Below are 16,309 nucleotides of genomic sequence, written 5' to 3' on the forward strand. Positions count from 1 at the left end.
AATTTAATCCAGATAATTATAAAAGAGGCTTTTTTTTTTTTCCTCTTCATAATTCTCTATTACCCTTGGCTTTTTCAGAAGCAAGCAACAAAACCTAACTGAAAATGACTTATGCAAGAAAATCAGGTGGATCCAGGTAATCAAACCAGGTCACCAGGACCCTAACTCTTTATATCTACTTCCCTGCCTCATGGCTCACCTCAAGCAGGCTCCAACAAGGGGTGGTGGATCTGACAACCAGGAGCTGGGCTCACATGCCTACAGTTGAGCAAATCAACTGAAAAAGAATATCCCTCCTAATAATTACTGCAAGAATCCCTGAATTTACTTTGATTACCTTGCTCTGGTTATGTTTTTAGGCCCGAACTAAACTTGTTGGCCAGGAGAATGCAACAGATTCATGTTTCCTCATTGAGAGGCAGTGGAAGCTCTACTTGAACCATCATGAGGAGAAGGAGACATGAGAGGGTCAAGCAGAAAGTTAAGGCTGTAGCAGACTTGAGAACTGCCTAACTTGGGATGCATTCTTCCACCCACACAGAGATTCATCTGAAAAGAATAGAAATCTTATAGGCTCAAGGTGTTCTAAAATTTTCATTTGCTGCTTCTTTATAGCTCCTGTTTCTTTGCAGAGAACTTCCATTTCTTTGCTAAGACTTTCTATTTATTCCTTTGTTTCAAGTGTGTTAATAATTAACTGGTTGAATCATTTTTATGATGGCCATTTTAAAAATCTTTCTCAGATAATTCCAACATCAGTGCATTCTAAGTGTTGGCATCTGTTGATATTCTTTTCTCATTCAGGTTGAGATTGTCCTGGTTCTTGGTATGATGAGTGATTTTTTTTATTGTATCCTAGACATTTTAAATATTATGTTATGAGACTCTGGACCTTATTTAGGTCTTCTGTTGTATCAGTCCTCCACTGACTCCCTGCTAGCAGAGGACAGGAGTGCCATCTCATTATTGTGAAGCTAGAGGTAGAATTCCAGGTTCCCTTGGCTGGCAAGGGTGGAACTCCCTAAGCATCTCACTGTGTTTTAGGGGGGGGGGGTTGGGGTGTCACAGATTTTTCTGTGCTGTTTGGCTAGAGTAGAGTAGTTGTAATCTCAAAGATTTGTTTTACTAGGCTGCCACTTTCTTGGCTAGATATAGCAAGCATTTCTTGAGCTTTTTTTTTTTTTTGTATCTCCACACACTGGACTTTCTGAGTTTCTAGGTTCTCCAGCCTTCCATTTGGGATATATGAGGCAAAAAGAAAACCCAGGGAACTCACTGTCACATTGTTCCTTAGAGACCAAGCTCCCTAGCTGGTCTGCCTTCTTCTCTCAAATTTTCAGGGACTATTTTTTGTTTGATGTATACATAATGCCCAGGGATTTTAGCTGTATATAATGGGAAGAATAGGGAGAAGTACCCTTACTCTGGTTGTGCTCAGAACCAGAATCTACCTGCACTTCTGCTGGGTACAGAAGTCTAGGTGGCAGTTACTTTCTTTCAGCACTTTAAATATCACTCATATTTCTTAGAAAATAGGATGTCTAACTCTATTATAAATTTTTAAAAATGCTTTTAATATTTTCTCTTTTTATTCTTTTAATACTTCCTGTTTTCAGCAGGTTAGTTTTGCTATTTTTTTTTAAGGTAACTTAGATGTGGTTTTCTGCACATTTTTCTTCCTTTGGGCTTGAAAGATTCTTGAATTTGTGGTTTGATGCCTTGCATCAGTTTTGTGAAATTTTCAGCCATTATCTTTTCAAAAATTGCTTCTGCCCAATTATTTTATTTCTTCTGGATCTCCAGTTGGATATAAACTGGAACTTTTTACCATATGCCATATGCCTCATGTTTTTTTTTTTTCTGTATCTCCCACCTGCTCTTAATTTTTTAATATTTCTAATTATCAAACTTAGAGTCCACTAATCCTCTTCTCTGTATGTGTCTAAATTTGCTGTTGAACCTACCTATTGAATTCCTAATTTGTTACTTATTTTTCATTTCTGGAATTTCCAACGGATTTATTTTAATAAATTTCATATTCTTTTGGTGTAAGTCCCTCTCTCTTCTACCTTCCTACTCACTTTAATCACAGTTGTTCTGTGTCCACCTACCAAGGATGCACCTCTTTGGATAGCCCTGAACTCCAACTTTTATCTGCCCAGTGCCAAGGGTGCCGAAATCTTTGCTTAGCTTTTTAGCTTATTAGCAGCTATCTCTGTCTCTAGTATCATATATACAAACCTTAATGGTTGGAAAATGCCTTGGAATTGGAAATTACATGTGGCAAGTCAGGCTCACTTCTCTGTGATTCACCTTTTTCAAAGATCCTGGCCTCTAAAATCCTGGCTACCTTAAGTATTCCTGAACCCAAGAGCTCACTTCAGTGTGTTTCCTTGCTCCTTGGGATCTTGGTTCCTGAAGTCCAACTTTCTTGGTAGTTCTTCAATGTTTTCAAACAGATTTCTTTTATCCATTTTTCCTCATTGTTCTTGGTGGGAAGTTTGAGGTGCTACAAGCTAGTCTGTCCATGACCAGAAATGGAACTTTCAAATATGTCCTAAAGGCTTTTATAAGCATTGTATCTGGTGTCCCCTTTTCTTACACCTGTCACGGAATCGGGACAGAGCCCATTTGTACAGTTTAATGAGAATAAGTCAAATGGCTATTAACTGATTATTAGATATTTCCCAGGGCTGATATTCAGATTCTATGCACTGTTTTGCTGCTTCAGTGTCACTGTTTCAATGCCATGGCCAGCGTCCTATAATTTTTTGCAAGGGCCCATACTTAGCAGTTGTTAAGTATTTTGAATACCACTTCTGTATACAGCTGGACCATGTATATCCCAATTGTCTTTTCTTTCATTATAAGAATTAATTACATTTTCCTCTTGGTTATTACCATAGAGAATTGTTTACCATGGGTCTTTCATTTATCTGAATACCATGCACTGATATAATGAGGAAAAATATTCAGAATTGTTTCTACTACTGCATCCTATATTAATTTCTAGCCACGTGAATACTTCTACCTTTCATTAAAATAATTAAAATCAGACGTAATTGCCAGGTTAAGCCAAAGAACTTTGGATAAGGCCAGCCTCACAGCTGAAGTAATAATTTTCTCCTGTTAATTGAGAGTATCTTGTTAAATACATAGACTTAAGAACACTCTATAGGAAATGCCTTACAGAAAATAATCTAGCAAATTCATCAGCAATGACCACCTTTATTCTATTCTTTGTGGCATTATTTACTTTTTGAACTGAAGCCTCCTTATGTTTTTCAAAGTAAATGTGTTCAAATTTCACCTGAACTCAGAAAGTGGGTGTTTTGTGATTCCTATCAGCCTTAATCATATTTCATTTATTGACCTTCAGTAGGGAGAGTCAAGGCATTGTATATGCAAAAATTATTTTAAGCTTAATTAATGATTTTGTTAAAATGTAAAGACAATGGCAAAATCTCTGCTCTCGCATTTTTTTATTCTGAAACCCATCAATTTGTACCACATGCAATTTTTTTATACTTTAATTTTTGTAGGCCTCCTTTTCAACGTTTGAAAATGGTGCTGTGTACATATGCAAGGAAAAGCAAAAGCACTAATGAACTACTATTCCCCAGCTGCTGTGGCCAAGCCTGAAAGGCTTTTCCTTGGTCTTCCTTAAGTTGCTGGTTACCACTTTGGTGGGAAGTAATTTCAGTACCAAATTTATACTCTCTAACCAGGACTAAGCTTCTTTTAAGGGGATTTACAAGACTAAACTATCTCTGAAGATACTCTAAGGATGAAATTACTGGACGTAGAAAGACTGCCAAATTGTCAGAATGTGTTCGTTGAGCCCACTTAGTCACGGTTCCTACCCATAAAGAGTTATTTAAAAAAGGTAGATCAGAGTCAGTCTGAAAATAACCCTCCAGGAACTGGACAACCTAGCAGTTTATACTTCCTAATAGGACAAAGAGTTATCAATTTGTTACATTTTCTGGTTCACTTTGGGAGGCAGTTTTCAGTTGATAAAATTTGAGTAGAAAATGCAAAATGTATAAATGTTGGAGGCAGGTAGGAGAGAATGGTGGCAGGAATTGCCTAGGTTTTCCCAAACTATCTAGCTACTGGCTGTGCTTAGGAGTGTGACTGATCCTTATAATTAGATTCCACAAGAATATTTTGCTATGGAGAGATTATATGAAATATTACTTTGTGTTTATGGGGTCCTATTGATAGTTATATATTATGACTTGTTTTTGACACCTAAATAACATTTTTTTTGTTGTTTTATTTTGTTTTTTATTCAGAGTGAGGAAATGGAGGCTCAACATTAGACTGAGTGACTCCTTTCAGGTAACAAAAGGCACAAGTGGAAAATGCAGGATTCTAACTCATATTTCCACACCCTTTCCACTCCCCATAGTCTGAGTAATACCCGCATATATTCTCATCATGTCTAATAATGCTGTTGAAACTATTCTCAAGGAATTTTCAAGTCATTTTAGGATTGCACCCATAATTGTTTTAAATTTCTTTTCTTTCTCAGTCCCTTGTACAAAAAAAAGAACTAGAGAGGTCAAGGAAGGGGCATTCTCCAGCCTAAGGGATCAGGAATTTACAATGTATTAAGAAGGGATTAGCCTAGCAGCATTCTCCCAGAGGCAAGTGAATCTAGTCCTCTGAATGTAATCCCCCGTAATGTAGAATTTTAATGATATAAAAGTGTTAGAAATAGTTATGAGAAGAGGATGACCTAAGCAGTTCTGAAAGGTCTACTTGAAACACTGAAAATGAGAATGAAAATAATGCTGTTAGCCCTGCCCAAAGGAGACACTACCAGAAGAACTTAAGTCTCAGATAACAACAGAGATAGACTGATGAGGGGAATACATTTTCACAATGTTCTGAAATTTCCCCCCTCCAGCCCTCCTCCAAACCACCTGCTTCTATTTGCTCTGAAACCCAACTCAAACCATCTTGTGAATACACACTTATTACACCAGGCTTTTAGATTAAGAGTAAGGCATTATAGGCAAGGATAGAAATATCCAGAATATGAATTTAAAACCTTCATTTATTTTTTGTTTCATATGCTATTTTGCAAAGGGTGCTGTGTGCTGCAAGTAAAAGGAAAAGTGCTAATATTCATTCAACAAACGTTTATTGAGTATCAAAACTATATACCAAACACCCATGCTCAGCACTGAGGAATCAAAAATGATAAAGATACCCTTAAGAGTTCAAAGTCAAATTGGTTTTTGGTGCAGACTTGTTTTATGTGAGCTTAAAGGGGAGGAATCAATTTTACCAGGGCCTAAAACTTCCTTGGTGGGTAACTCAGGAGACCCAGGTCCTATGTCTGAGAAATCTCTGAGAAGTTTAGAGGCAAGAACAAATCTAGGGACCCAGCATAAATACACCTGCATTCAGTCATGTGGACATGGTTACATTTTCTCAGTAATTCACCAACAAAGATTTCCTTTAATAAAACATAATCAGAGATCTTCAGAGTTCAGCACTGGAAACAGAGTTTAAAACTGGAAAGGAGTGTCTGAGCAAACAGCCCCAGGCTTTTCTTCCGCAACTGCTTCTCCTTTTGGTGCTCACTGGATTCTCAGGCCCCTCCAGCCGGCCCCTCCCTGCCCCTTCCTTTATAAAACGAAATAAACAGGAACACAATGAGATCTTCTTCATTGGTCTCAGCTGACATGTTCAGAACATTTCTTTACTAAATATTAAAGTGGAACAAAAGGGAAATAGAGAGGTTTTACCCACAGACACAGGAATTAAGAAAAACTTTCCGACCCTTTCCAAGTTAACTTTCCCGTGGAGCTTGAAAGTTCTCTCTCATTCTACATAGGCTTCGAAAAGAGGTACGTACTGTGCAGCACTCAAGGACTAAACTTACTTCAGCAAGGTGGCCCCATGTCCTTCTTCCTAATATTAGCAGGCCTCCATGTGGCAAATTTCAGAATGCTGTCCTCATCTAGAGTTTTAACGAAAGATACAGATTCCATTTCCAATGTCTAGCCCACTTATCATTGTGCCAGGGGGAAGTCCATGCACAAGATAAACTTGAGCCAACACAGAATCAACACATACCAATATCTTACCACAATATCACAACCACAGCCTTCGCACAGGCAGAATTACGCATGGGAAGTTAACCCCGCACGCCTGCCCCTTGCCTCTGATTCCTCCTTATGTTTGGAAAGGTTTAGGAGCTCTGTGGTTAGGCAGTTTAAAGCAGCACAGTGAAATTTCCTGAATTTGTTGGACACTCCAAGCTACTATGATGAAAAAGACTTTGTCATGGGATACCTATCTTCTTTTATTCTCATGTTACTTTTGTGTGAGGAGCCCTGCAAAGCAGGGTCCCCGGAAGCCTGCAAAGCAGACTCCAAGGTTCACAAGAAAATTGTAGATAAGTAGCAGGTGCCCCCGGGGCAAGGTTATGTGCCCAACAAAATATGCTGAGTATGGATAAGAATTCTAAGAAAACTGTGTTATCAGAGGGCTAATGAAAACAAATAGTAACTTTTGTATTGGTAGTAACCTAGAAACAAGAACTTCCCGTGAGAAGGCTGAATGCCGCTGTTTGTACTTGCGGTGTAAAATGAAGTGCATGATCAAGCTGGGTACCCGAGGTAGCTGCAAGCTCCTCCTGGTGCACCTGGCCCTAGCTATTTTGTGTCTTTCATTTCTTCAGCCTCGTGCCCCCCGCCCCCCTCCTCGGGACCTGTTCAGCTGAGCGGGCCTCGGCACTTTTGCTAAACCAAAACCTGAGAATTTCATGAGCTGGATTAAATCTGAAAAAGGGAAAGGAATGAGACCAATGGCTCAACCTTCATCCTCAACATGAATGAATTATTTTCTAGATTTGCTTGTTATTGTCAAGTTCAGTAAATTTGTGTGCCACTCCAAATCACGCTGTCCCCAAATGTTTATGGGTAGCTCTTCTGCTTGGAATTAAAGGCAATGGTCTAAGTTTGGTAGCTGCAGAAAGTTAGGCTAAAGACTTTGTTTGAGACTTTTAGTTAGGACAAGGAGGAAACTCATAAAGCCCATGCATTTGCTACCTTACACTGTTTATATCAAAAAGCACAGATAATAGTCTAAATAAACTAGTGACAATATTTAAAATTTTTGCAAATGCTTATCTTAATAGATGATTTGAAACTGAAAATAATGGCAATAAAGCAAAACTATTTATTTTGACAATAAAAGTATTAGAAAGCTAGAGAATTAGAAGTTACCAATAAATCTGTCAGACACATTTAAAAATTAAGGATATATAATAAATGTAAGGATGGAGAAAATATGATTGAAAAAAGCCTTGATTCTCATTATATATGGAGAAAGAAATAATGCATTCAATTTATTTACTATTGTTCCTCTAAAATGCTTTTTTGGGGGAGGTATATTTCTCTAAATATTAAAAATATTATAAAATGTTATAAAAAATAAAAAATGTAAAAATTATCCATAATCTTGCCACCCTGAAAGAATTATTATCCTTAATATTGTAATATTATTAACATTTTGATGTTTTTCCTTCCAGACTTTTTTCTGGAGACAAGAAACTTATATTGATTACATAAAAGCTTGAATATTATAAAACAAAATAGAACTTGAGTTTTAGATAAATAATAAGCTCTAAGGTCATGATAGGAAAGAAGATGAAAACATAAAGATTACCATTAGAGGTTGAAATGTCAGCTAGAGAAGTTGCCACATGGGAGAAGCTCAAAGTTGCTAATTCAATGGTCGGGAAACATCTACTACTTCATCAATGCAACTTTGACTTAGCTCACATCACCCTTTTTAGCTTGATTCTTCCATCAATGGACTCCTGAATGTTTTAAGAATTTCATTCATTTTCTAAAAACAACAATTATTCTTTCCATTTTGGTCTGAAGTCACATAACCTTCTGGAATGCCTGACTCTAGGTACGTGCTGTACTTAAGCTGCTTCATTATTAAAATATATGTGTGGGGAAGCAGCTGTGTCTCAATCAGTTGGGCTCCTGTCTACCATCCGCGAGGCTGTGGGTTCGTGTCCCGAGCCCTCCTTGTGAAGGCAGGCTCGCCTGCAAGCGCAGTAGAGCACCGACTCAGCCAGGTGACACAACAAAGAAGGGACACACGCAAAAGAACACAGAAGAGCACATAGCAAATGGACACCGAGAGCAGACAATAAGCAAGCCACAAGGGGGTGGGGGTGGGGGTGAGGAAAGAAATAAAAAATAAAATACAGATACAGAAGAATGCACAGCAAATGGACACAGAGAGCAGACAGCAAGCAAAAAACTGCAAGCGGGGAATATATGTGTGTGCGCATGTGTGTATTATATGTATTTGCATATATACATGTACATGCACTATTATATCACATCATATCACACCACATCATATCATATTACGTAATTATACATGACCTGCTCTGGAGCATTTTGTCAGAGTGTGGCTGTTAGGCTTTCCTCATCACCAGTGCTCATGAGTTTTTTCCTGAGCACAAAAACTCAATTGTTACTTGCATTTTATTATAATTTACTCAGTTGTCATTTTATTAGGGAGCCGGGGAAGGTTATCAGTCCTGGTAATGTTTTTTTAATTTCAAGGGAAAGCAAGATGGAAATTTGTTGTCAAAGGCCCAAGGCTACCAATACGGAGATAATAAGAAAGCCTTGAAAATAACTATCTTGGGTATATATAAACAACGCTGACATAATACGTGGATAACTAAAGAGAAACAGCTAGCTGACACAGACTTCAAGGAGATTATAACTGCACATGAGGAAGAAAAAGGGAGGTGAGCCAGCTTCCAAAGCCCATGTGATACCAAAACTTGGTAACGTCATCAACACAAGGAGCCCAGGGCCTGAAAGGAATGCAGAAAGATAAAATCAGTGACACTGTATTTTTTCCTTTGGTGAACTTCATTGTAGGAAATTTTTCCTTTCGTCCATTTTGAAGATTTATCACACAGTTCTTTATGCTTTAATGATCTTCAAACTGGCCCCTGATAAATGTTTCCTCAAAATGTTTAACCTTTTCAATGTTGGTCTTTTTAAATTTTTTTAAAGGAAAGAAAATTAAAAAAAAAAAAAAACAAAACAAAAAACATACACACACACACACTAGGAACTCCAAGTCCTGCCAATTTTTTCCTCCTGCCAAGTCCTATTAGTATAAATGAACGGTTTATTTTAAGAAATGCCTGATAAATTACTCTACACAATCAGTAATGAGGGTACTGTCAGCAAAGGAGAATCATTTCCAAAATTTACTTGGCATTAAGGAGCTAGAGCCTTGTAAACTCAAACTGGGTTATGTGGCCCTAGCTCCCGCTGATTCCATAAATCTCCTTCTCAGAGCACAGAGGAATCAGCCGGTATGTATAACTGCTGAGGTTTTTCCATGTCAGCTTATGATTTTTGTAGACTGAAAGAAAACATGGTCACTTTCAAACTTTCCTTGTCAACGGTCTCTATCGCTTTCTACTTTGCTTTGGGTCTTTACTCCAGAGGAGTATATTAAAGACCTCAGGTTATTATAGTACAAGAGAGGAAAAAGAAAAAAACACAGGCCCCAGCAACACAGAATAACAGCCTGAGTTAAAAGGGAAAGGTTAAAGAGCTTCAAATTTCTTTTAGGACATAAACATTCACCCAGGGCCTGATTCACCGCCAATGTGCCTCTGGAGAGAAGCACTCATAGAGATGCAGAGGCTGCACGTCACGAACTCAGACACAAATGCAAAGGTGAGCAACAAATTACCACTTCTTCCAGAATAAAGGAAATATGAAAAACCCCTAATCTGAAGACTCTGTGGTTAAAAGAAAACAATTAGAGTTGCAATTAAACAAGGTAGGGTGGTAATCATTTTGTGGGCTTCCACATAGCTCCCATCTGGCATTGGGCTCCCACCCTTCATAGCCATCCCATGAAATAAGCTGTGGTTGTACTAATGATCTGAGAGCTCAGAACAAGAGGCATGTGATGGTATCCTCTATTCCCAAACCACTCGTGGGAAAGTACCTCATCCTGAAGCTTTATTCCTCGCAAGGGAGAAATAGGTAGATGTTCTTAGAGCAGGGAAACCTCAGCAAAGCTGTTGTGGGAATGAAGAGTTTAAAATTTGGAGTCTGTTATCTGTAAAGCCTTTCTGTGCTCTTTACAGGGATAGTATTATAAAAGTTAATGTGCACATAGAATAAACAAAGGCCTGGCGTCCTTGCCCACCCATTGCTAGTGCAGGCAGTTTCCCCTGAGTTCTCTTTGGTCTACTTATAAATCCCCCAGTGATGGGCTTCTCCTACTTTTGCTGCAAGACTGCTCTCCATCCACTGTCTAAAAGACTTCCACTTACTCTTAGCAGAGTCTGTATAATGTTGGCAGTGACCCTGCATCAAAATCTTGTTAGGCCTCCAAGTAGGAGACAAACGTGTTTCATACAATTTATACTACTCATATTTTGTATTTAATATGTTTAAACACTAGGATCAGAGTTCAGCGTTTAATGCAATGCAGTATGTACACAAGCTGACTAAATTACAGATGAACAGAAGAGATGCCGCATACTTCTTCCAGTCTTATAGCACGAGGAAAGATACCAGCTCTTCTTATGAAATATTTATAAGTTCCAAGCATTCTTAGCAGCATTAATAAGCAAACTTCACAATGGCCTTTAGAGGTCATTGAGGGTAATTAATTCCCACTTTGCAGATGAAGAAACTGAGACCTGGAAAGAGGTTGGGCCAAGTTTTCCAGGGCAGGGATATAAATGGAGCCTGAACAAGCATCACCCAGCAAGGCTTGCAGGGCCCAGAGCTATCCCACCTGCCATATCTGTTTCCCCAAGGCCTCAGCTCAGAATGCTACCTACCTCCTTCTCACTTGGTAGGGATGTTTTTGGTCAATGTCCTTGCTAACATTCCTGAGGTGTCTGGAAGGAAGCCGAAGGGGCTGGAGAAAGGTACTCTATTTTGGCTTGATTCGTACTTGGTACAAGCCACACAGAAAATAACAATTAAGTGGGAAATCTCCTTATCCAAAAGACCATCGGCCTCATCTTACCTTTCACAGAAATAGGCTCTCAGGTCTGATCCCAGGTCAGTACTTTCACCCTGTTTCATTCATTGTAAAAGTCAGGGTAAAAAGAGCATAAGCTTTATGACAAGCAGGCGCACAATACCAACCCAGCTTCCTCAGCCTCTAAGCTACTCTAACTATATTTGGATCATTTACAGAGCACAGAGCAGAATATAAAGGATCCTTTCTTTGTAGCCTCGCCTTACCTTGTGTGTGACAAAGACAATTCAGAGATCATTACATTTTGAAATAAGCTAATGGCAATATTACAGGGGAAAAAAATGTAACATTTTCTCAACCAGAAATGTAGAGATAAATGTAAATTTCACGAGGGTTAAAGGTTGTAATTAAGTGTCTAACCTTAACTTTCAACCTATAGTCAACTCTCTGGAGACAGCTTTGGAAGTGGCTACTGCACTATCACAATATTCCTCAGGTTAAGTCAAGTTGATTCTTAAAATTCTACCTCCCAGTTCGGTCATTCTATTCTCATACCTCCAGGGGGGCTGAAGACACAGGTATACAGAAGAGGCTGTAGAAGGAGGCTCTGGTTAGTCCATTCCTGATTCTGCAACCTCTGGCTATAGCTAATTAAACCAATAAGATTAAACTCAAGGGCAGCTAATCCTTGGATTTCCATCTCTGAGCCATTATGATCAATGACCTGGCCTGGAAAGATAAGCCTCGCTCAATTCCTCCCCGTGGAATTGTGAATTAGGAGGCTAAGCCCCTGCGTCAGTTAGCTGGGGCCATTACAGCTAACAGGTAATGGTGAGGAGAAGCAGGGTGGCCGTTTGGGCCAAGTGGATGCTGGATTTATGAGGGAGTGACTGCAACACAGAGGAAACCAGTTAGCAAAGAGAGAGGAGAGTGAGGCGAGGCACTGTGATTCAGGGAGACAGAGATGCGAGGGCGGGGGGCTCAGCTCCTGTCCTTGCTCAGGGTGGTTGTTCAGTTTCTTCCGTGCACAAACCCAATAAATCCTCTTTCACGTGAGGCAGCTTAAGTGCATGTCTGTTTCTTGTAACCAAAAGCGCCTTAAGAAGAACAAAGGCCCCCAAGAAAATGATTAAAGAGCTTCTGGGGCAGTCCAACCATTGCATTGTCCAGCCCCACGCAGGCAGGCCCAGCGCTCCCCAAACTAACAGCCAGGCCAGGATTCCTGCAAGAGGGTGCCCCCTAGCCCCTCCCCTCATGCCAGGATTCCTCAGAGGGGGTTAGAGCACTCCAGGCAGGTCTGTCATTCTTCCTCCAAAATTAATATGCAGTATCACTTGGATCTAATATAATTCACATTTAGATAAAAAAATGACAGGAGCAAGGTGAACTGGTAAACATAACATAAACAGCAACAGGGCCATTCAGTTTGGATCTGATGTCATTTTACTCCAAAACTGAAGTTATTAGGAAGGAGTTACCTATCACTAGTTCATCCTGATGATCACGAAAAAGGTCACACCCTATCAGATGCATAACTCTAGAATGTGACTTTCTGTTAAATCTATGGAGAGAAAAGTAAGAACTATCCTTAGAGGCAAAAAAAAGACTATATCTGGGTCCAGACACAAGTCTCTGAGTTCTTTCAGAGTTTGATGAATATGAACCTGAGCGCTAGCCACAGATAGAGGGTAAGAAGCAGCTGTTTACAGAGGAGAAGCAAATTCTCCCCCATCCCTGCCTCTGGCAGTTTTGCATTCAGAACCTCATTTCTTTACAGCATATATTCATGTGTGAGATCCCCGTTATGTTAGTAATGACCTTATAAGAATATTAGAAAAAAAAAAAAGAATATTAGGGCCTTCACCATCATTTACCAGTACAGTGCAAATTATGTTTCCATTAACATTCAAAGTGCTCCTTGAGGAGAAAACTCTGTGTTTGTCTTGGTTCTTATTACATGGAGCATTGTCCCATGGAAGGCAAATCAGTTTCATTCTGCACACGAAATCCAGATTATTGTTAGAGCCCTCTACCAATGCAGACTTTCTGAAGCCAAATGTCCTCCGAGCTTGGTGGGAAGAGCCCATGATTATTGATTTGCAACGTCTGCACAAACATGAGAGGAAAATGTGTAAGCATTCTTAGTATTGGTCAACTTAGTTGACACCTTAAATAGGTGCTTACATTTAAAACTAAAATAATATATAGAGAATAACAGCAATATGAAACTAGTTCCATTATGGTTTTGAAAAAAAGTAACAGCAACTAATTAATAACTGTGAAACCTCCAAAAGAATATGAAAACTCAAATCCCAGAAGATGGATTTTTCTCTTAAAGTGAAATAACTATAATAATGACAAAAAAGAGTGATGTAATCGACTTGGGTTTAAGTCATTAAAAACTCAGTCTAAATGAGGCTGGAGTCTCCCTTTAGAACACATGTGCTTGGCCCCCGAAAGTGGAAGGCCTCAGGACATCTGGCAGGATGAAGTCAACCACTGCTCACCTCACCACAAACTGCAGTATGTCCCAGTCATCCATCAGCAGATTGGCAAGGGGGCAAGAAGGAGGCAAGCATGATGGGTAGGGCTCAGGTGAGTAACCAGAGGATTATGTGACATTAAAAGACAATATAGGGAAGTGGATATGGCTCAACCACTTGAGCACCGGCCTACCACATGGGAGGTCCCAGGTTTGGGTCCTGGTGTCTCCTAAAGAAGACAAGCAGATGCTGCCTCCCACGACAAAGCTGCCTCTGCAGCAACGAGCTAGAAAGCCACCTCTGCTGCAAGGAGTTAGACTCTGCCCCTGCAGCAGTGAGCTAGACTCTGCCCCGGCTACAATAAGCAGAGGTCACAAGCCAGCTGACGAAGCATCTAGCAGGGAGCAGATGTGACTCGGTCTGTTGGACACTCACCTCCCATGTGGGAGATCCCGGATTCAGTTCCTAGTGCCTCCTGGAGAAGGTAAGCAAATAATGAGCAGACAGATGAGAGAACCATCTGGGGGAAGGGGGGATAAATAAAAATAAAAATAAAAAGTAAATGAAATGAATAAATAAAGACAATATATCTCAATTGAATAGATCTTTAGAAGAGAAAAACTTGGAAACAGGAAAAGAAATGAGGTAACAATGCCAGAAGTTTAACCACTCTTGTTTTAATGTCCTAGATTGCTGAAAGCAAATCCCATGAATTGGTTCTGTTTAAATTGATTAGTTAGAATTTCGAATCCATAAAAATGGCCAAATCAAGGCATCATTGAGGTGATGCTTTCTTTTTGAAGACTGTCTGCTGGCGAGGCTTGGCTCCTCTGTCACATGACAAGGTACATGGTGTCATCTCCCGGTCTCTTCCTTCTCTTCTGTGTTCCATTTCAACTTCTTGCTGTCTATGACTTTCTCTCTGTGTATTCACTGCATCTATAAAGGACTCCAGAATAAGATTAAGACCTATCCTTACCCCTAGCTAACATCTTACTTACTGGTAGAACACTAAAAACTTTCCTCTAAGACCAGGAACAAGACAAGGATCTCCACTGACACCATCGCTTTTCAACATCACACTGAAAGTTCTTACCAGAGCAGTCAAGCAAGAAAAAGAAATAAAAGACATCCAAACTGGAAAGAAAGAAGTAAAACTTTCCCTATGTGCAGAAGACACAATCCTATATAGAAAAAATGTGGAAAAATCCACAGCAAAGCTCCTAGAATTAATAAATGGATTCAACAAAGTGGCAAGGTATAAGATCAACACTCCAAAATCCATAGTATTTATATGCACAAGCAATGAACAATCAGAAGAAGAAATTTTGAAAAATAATCCATTCACAATAACAACTAAAAGAAATAAATATCTAGGAATAAATCTAGCCAAGGATGTGAAGGATTTGCATATAAAAAATGACAAAACATGGCTAAAAGAAAACAATGAAGACCTAAATTAAAGGCAGGACATTCTATGTTCATGAATTAGAAGACTAAATACCATTAAGATGTCAGTTCTTTCCAAAGTAATTTAAAAATTCATTTCAATCCCAATAAAAATTCCAACAACCTTTTGTGCAGAAATGGAAAAGGCAATCATAAAATTTATTATGAATGGTAAGGGACCCTGAATATCTAAAGCCATCTTGAAAAAGAAGAATAAGTTGAAGGACTCATATTTCCTGATTTTAAAACTTATTACAAAGCCACAGTAATCAAAAGAGCATAGTATGGGGAAACGGACTTTGGCCCAGTGGTTAGGGCGTCCGTCTACCATATGGGAGGTCTGCGGTTCAAACCCCGGGCCTCCTTGACCCGTGTGGAGCTGGCCATGCGCAGTGCTGATGTGCGCAAGGAGTGCCGTGCCACGCAAGGGTGTCCCCCGCGTGGGGGAGCCCCACGCGCAAGGAGTGCGCCTGTGAGGAAAGCCGCCCAGCCTGAAAAGAAAGAGCAGCCTGCCCAGGAATGGTGCCGCCCACACTTCCCGAGCCGCTGACGACAACAGAAGCGGACAAAGAAACAAGACGCAGCAAATAGACACCAAGAACAGACAACCAGGGGAGGGGGGGGGAATTAAATAAATAAAAATAAATCTTTAAAAAAAAAAAAAAAGAGCATAGTATGGACACACGGACAGATAAATAGCCCAATGGAATGGAATTGAGAGCACAGAAATCAACCCTCACATTGATAGCCAACTGATTATTGACAAGGGAACAAAGACCACTCTATTGGGTAAGAATAGTCTCTTCAACAAATGAAGCTGGGAAAATTGGATCTTCATTTGAAAAAAAAAAAAAAAAAAGGAAGACACCTACCTCATACTTTATATAAAAATCAACTCAAAATGGAAAAATGGATCCAAGATCTAAATATTAGAACCAGAACTAGCAAACTCCAAGTAGAAAACATAGCGGAGCATCTTCAGGACTTTGTGTTAAGCAGTGCTTTCTTAAATTTTATGTCCAAATCCACAAGGAGCAACAAGAAAAATATCAATAAATGGGACCTCATCTAAATTAAAGACTTTCGCATCTCGAAGGACTTTACCATGAAAGGAAAATGACAACCTAACAATGGGAGAAAATATTTGGAAAAAATAAAGGTTTAATACCCAGAATATATAAAGAAATTCTTCAACTTAACGACAAAAAGACAAACAACCCAATTACAAAATGGGCAAAAGATCCAAATAGACAATTCTCCAAAGAAGATATAAAAATGGCCAGAAAACATATAAAAAGATGTTCAATATCATTAGCTTTCAGGGAAATTTGCAAAAACACAATGAGATACCA

The 16,309-nt window shown here is 39.3% G+C and overlaps 1 protein-coding gene across 6 annotated transcripts in view; it reads right to left on the minus strand.

The window, feature by feature from the left end:
• SUGCT (succinyl-CoA:glutarate-CoA transferase) overlaps window positions 1–16,309 on the minus strand; it is an 808,774-nt gene that overhangs the window by 60,068 nt on the left and 732,397 nt on the right. For 2 of the 6 annotated variants that reach the window (XM_058296757.2, XM_004462562.5), the window contains one exon: window positions 5,048–8,872. The exons of the other annotated variants lie outside the window; for them this stretch is intronic. In XM_058296757.2, coding sequence (XP_058152740.1) covers window positions 8,748–8,872 — 125 coding nt within the window. In that variant the 3' untranslated portion in view covers window positions 5,048–8,747. Of the gene's footprint in view, window positions 1–5,047; window positions 8,873–16,309 lie in introns of those variants that run through there. 6 annotated transcript variants of the gene reach the window in all.

Source organism: Dasypus novemcinctus, chromosome 5 (assembly GCF_030445035.2).
Source record: "Dasypus novemcinctus isolate mDasNov1 chromosome 5, mDasNov1.1.hap2, whole genome shotgun sequence".
Classification (NCBI taxonomy): domain Eukaryota; kingdom Metazoa; phylum Chordata; class Mammalia; order Cingulata; family Dasypodidae; genus Dasypus; species Dasypus novemcinctus.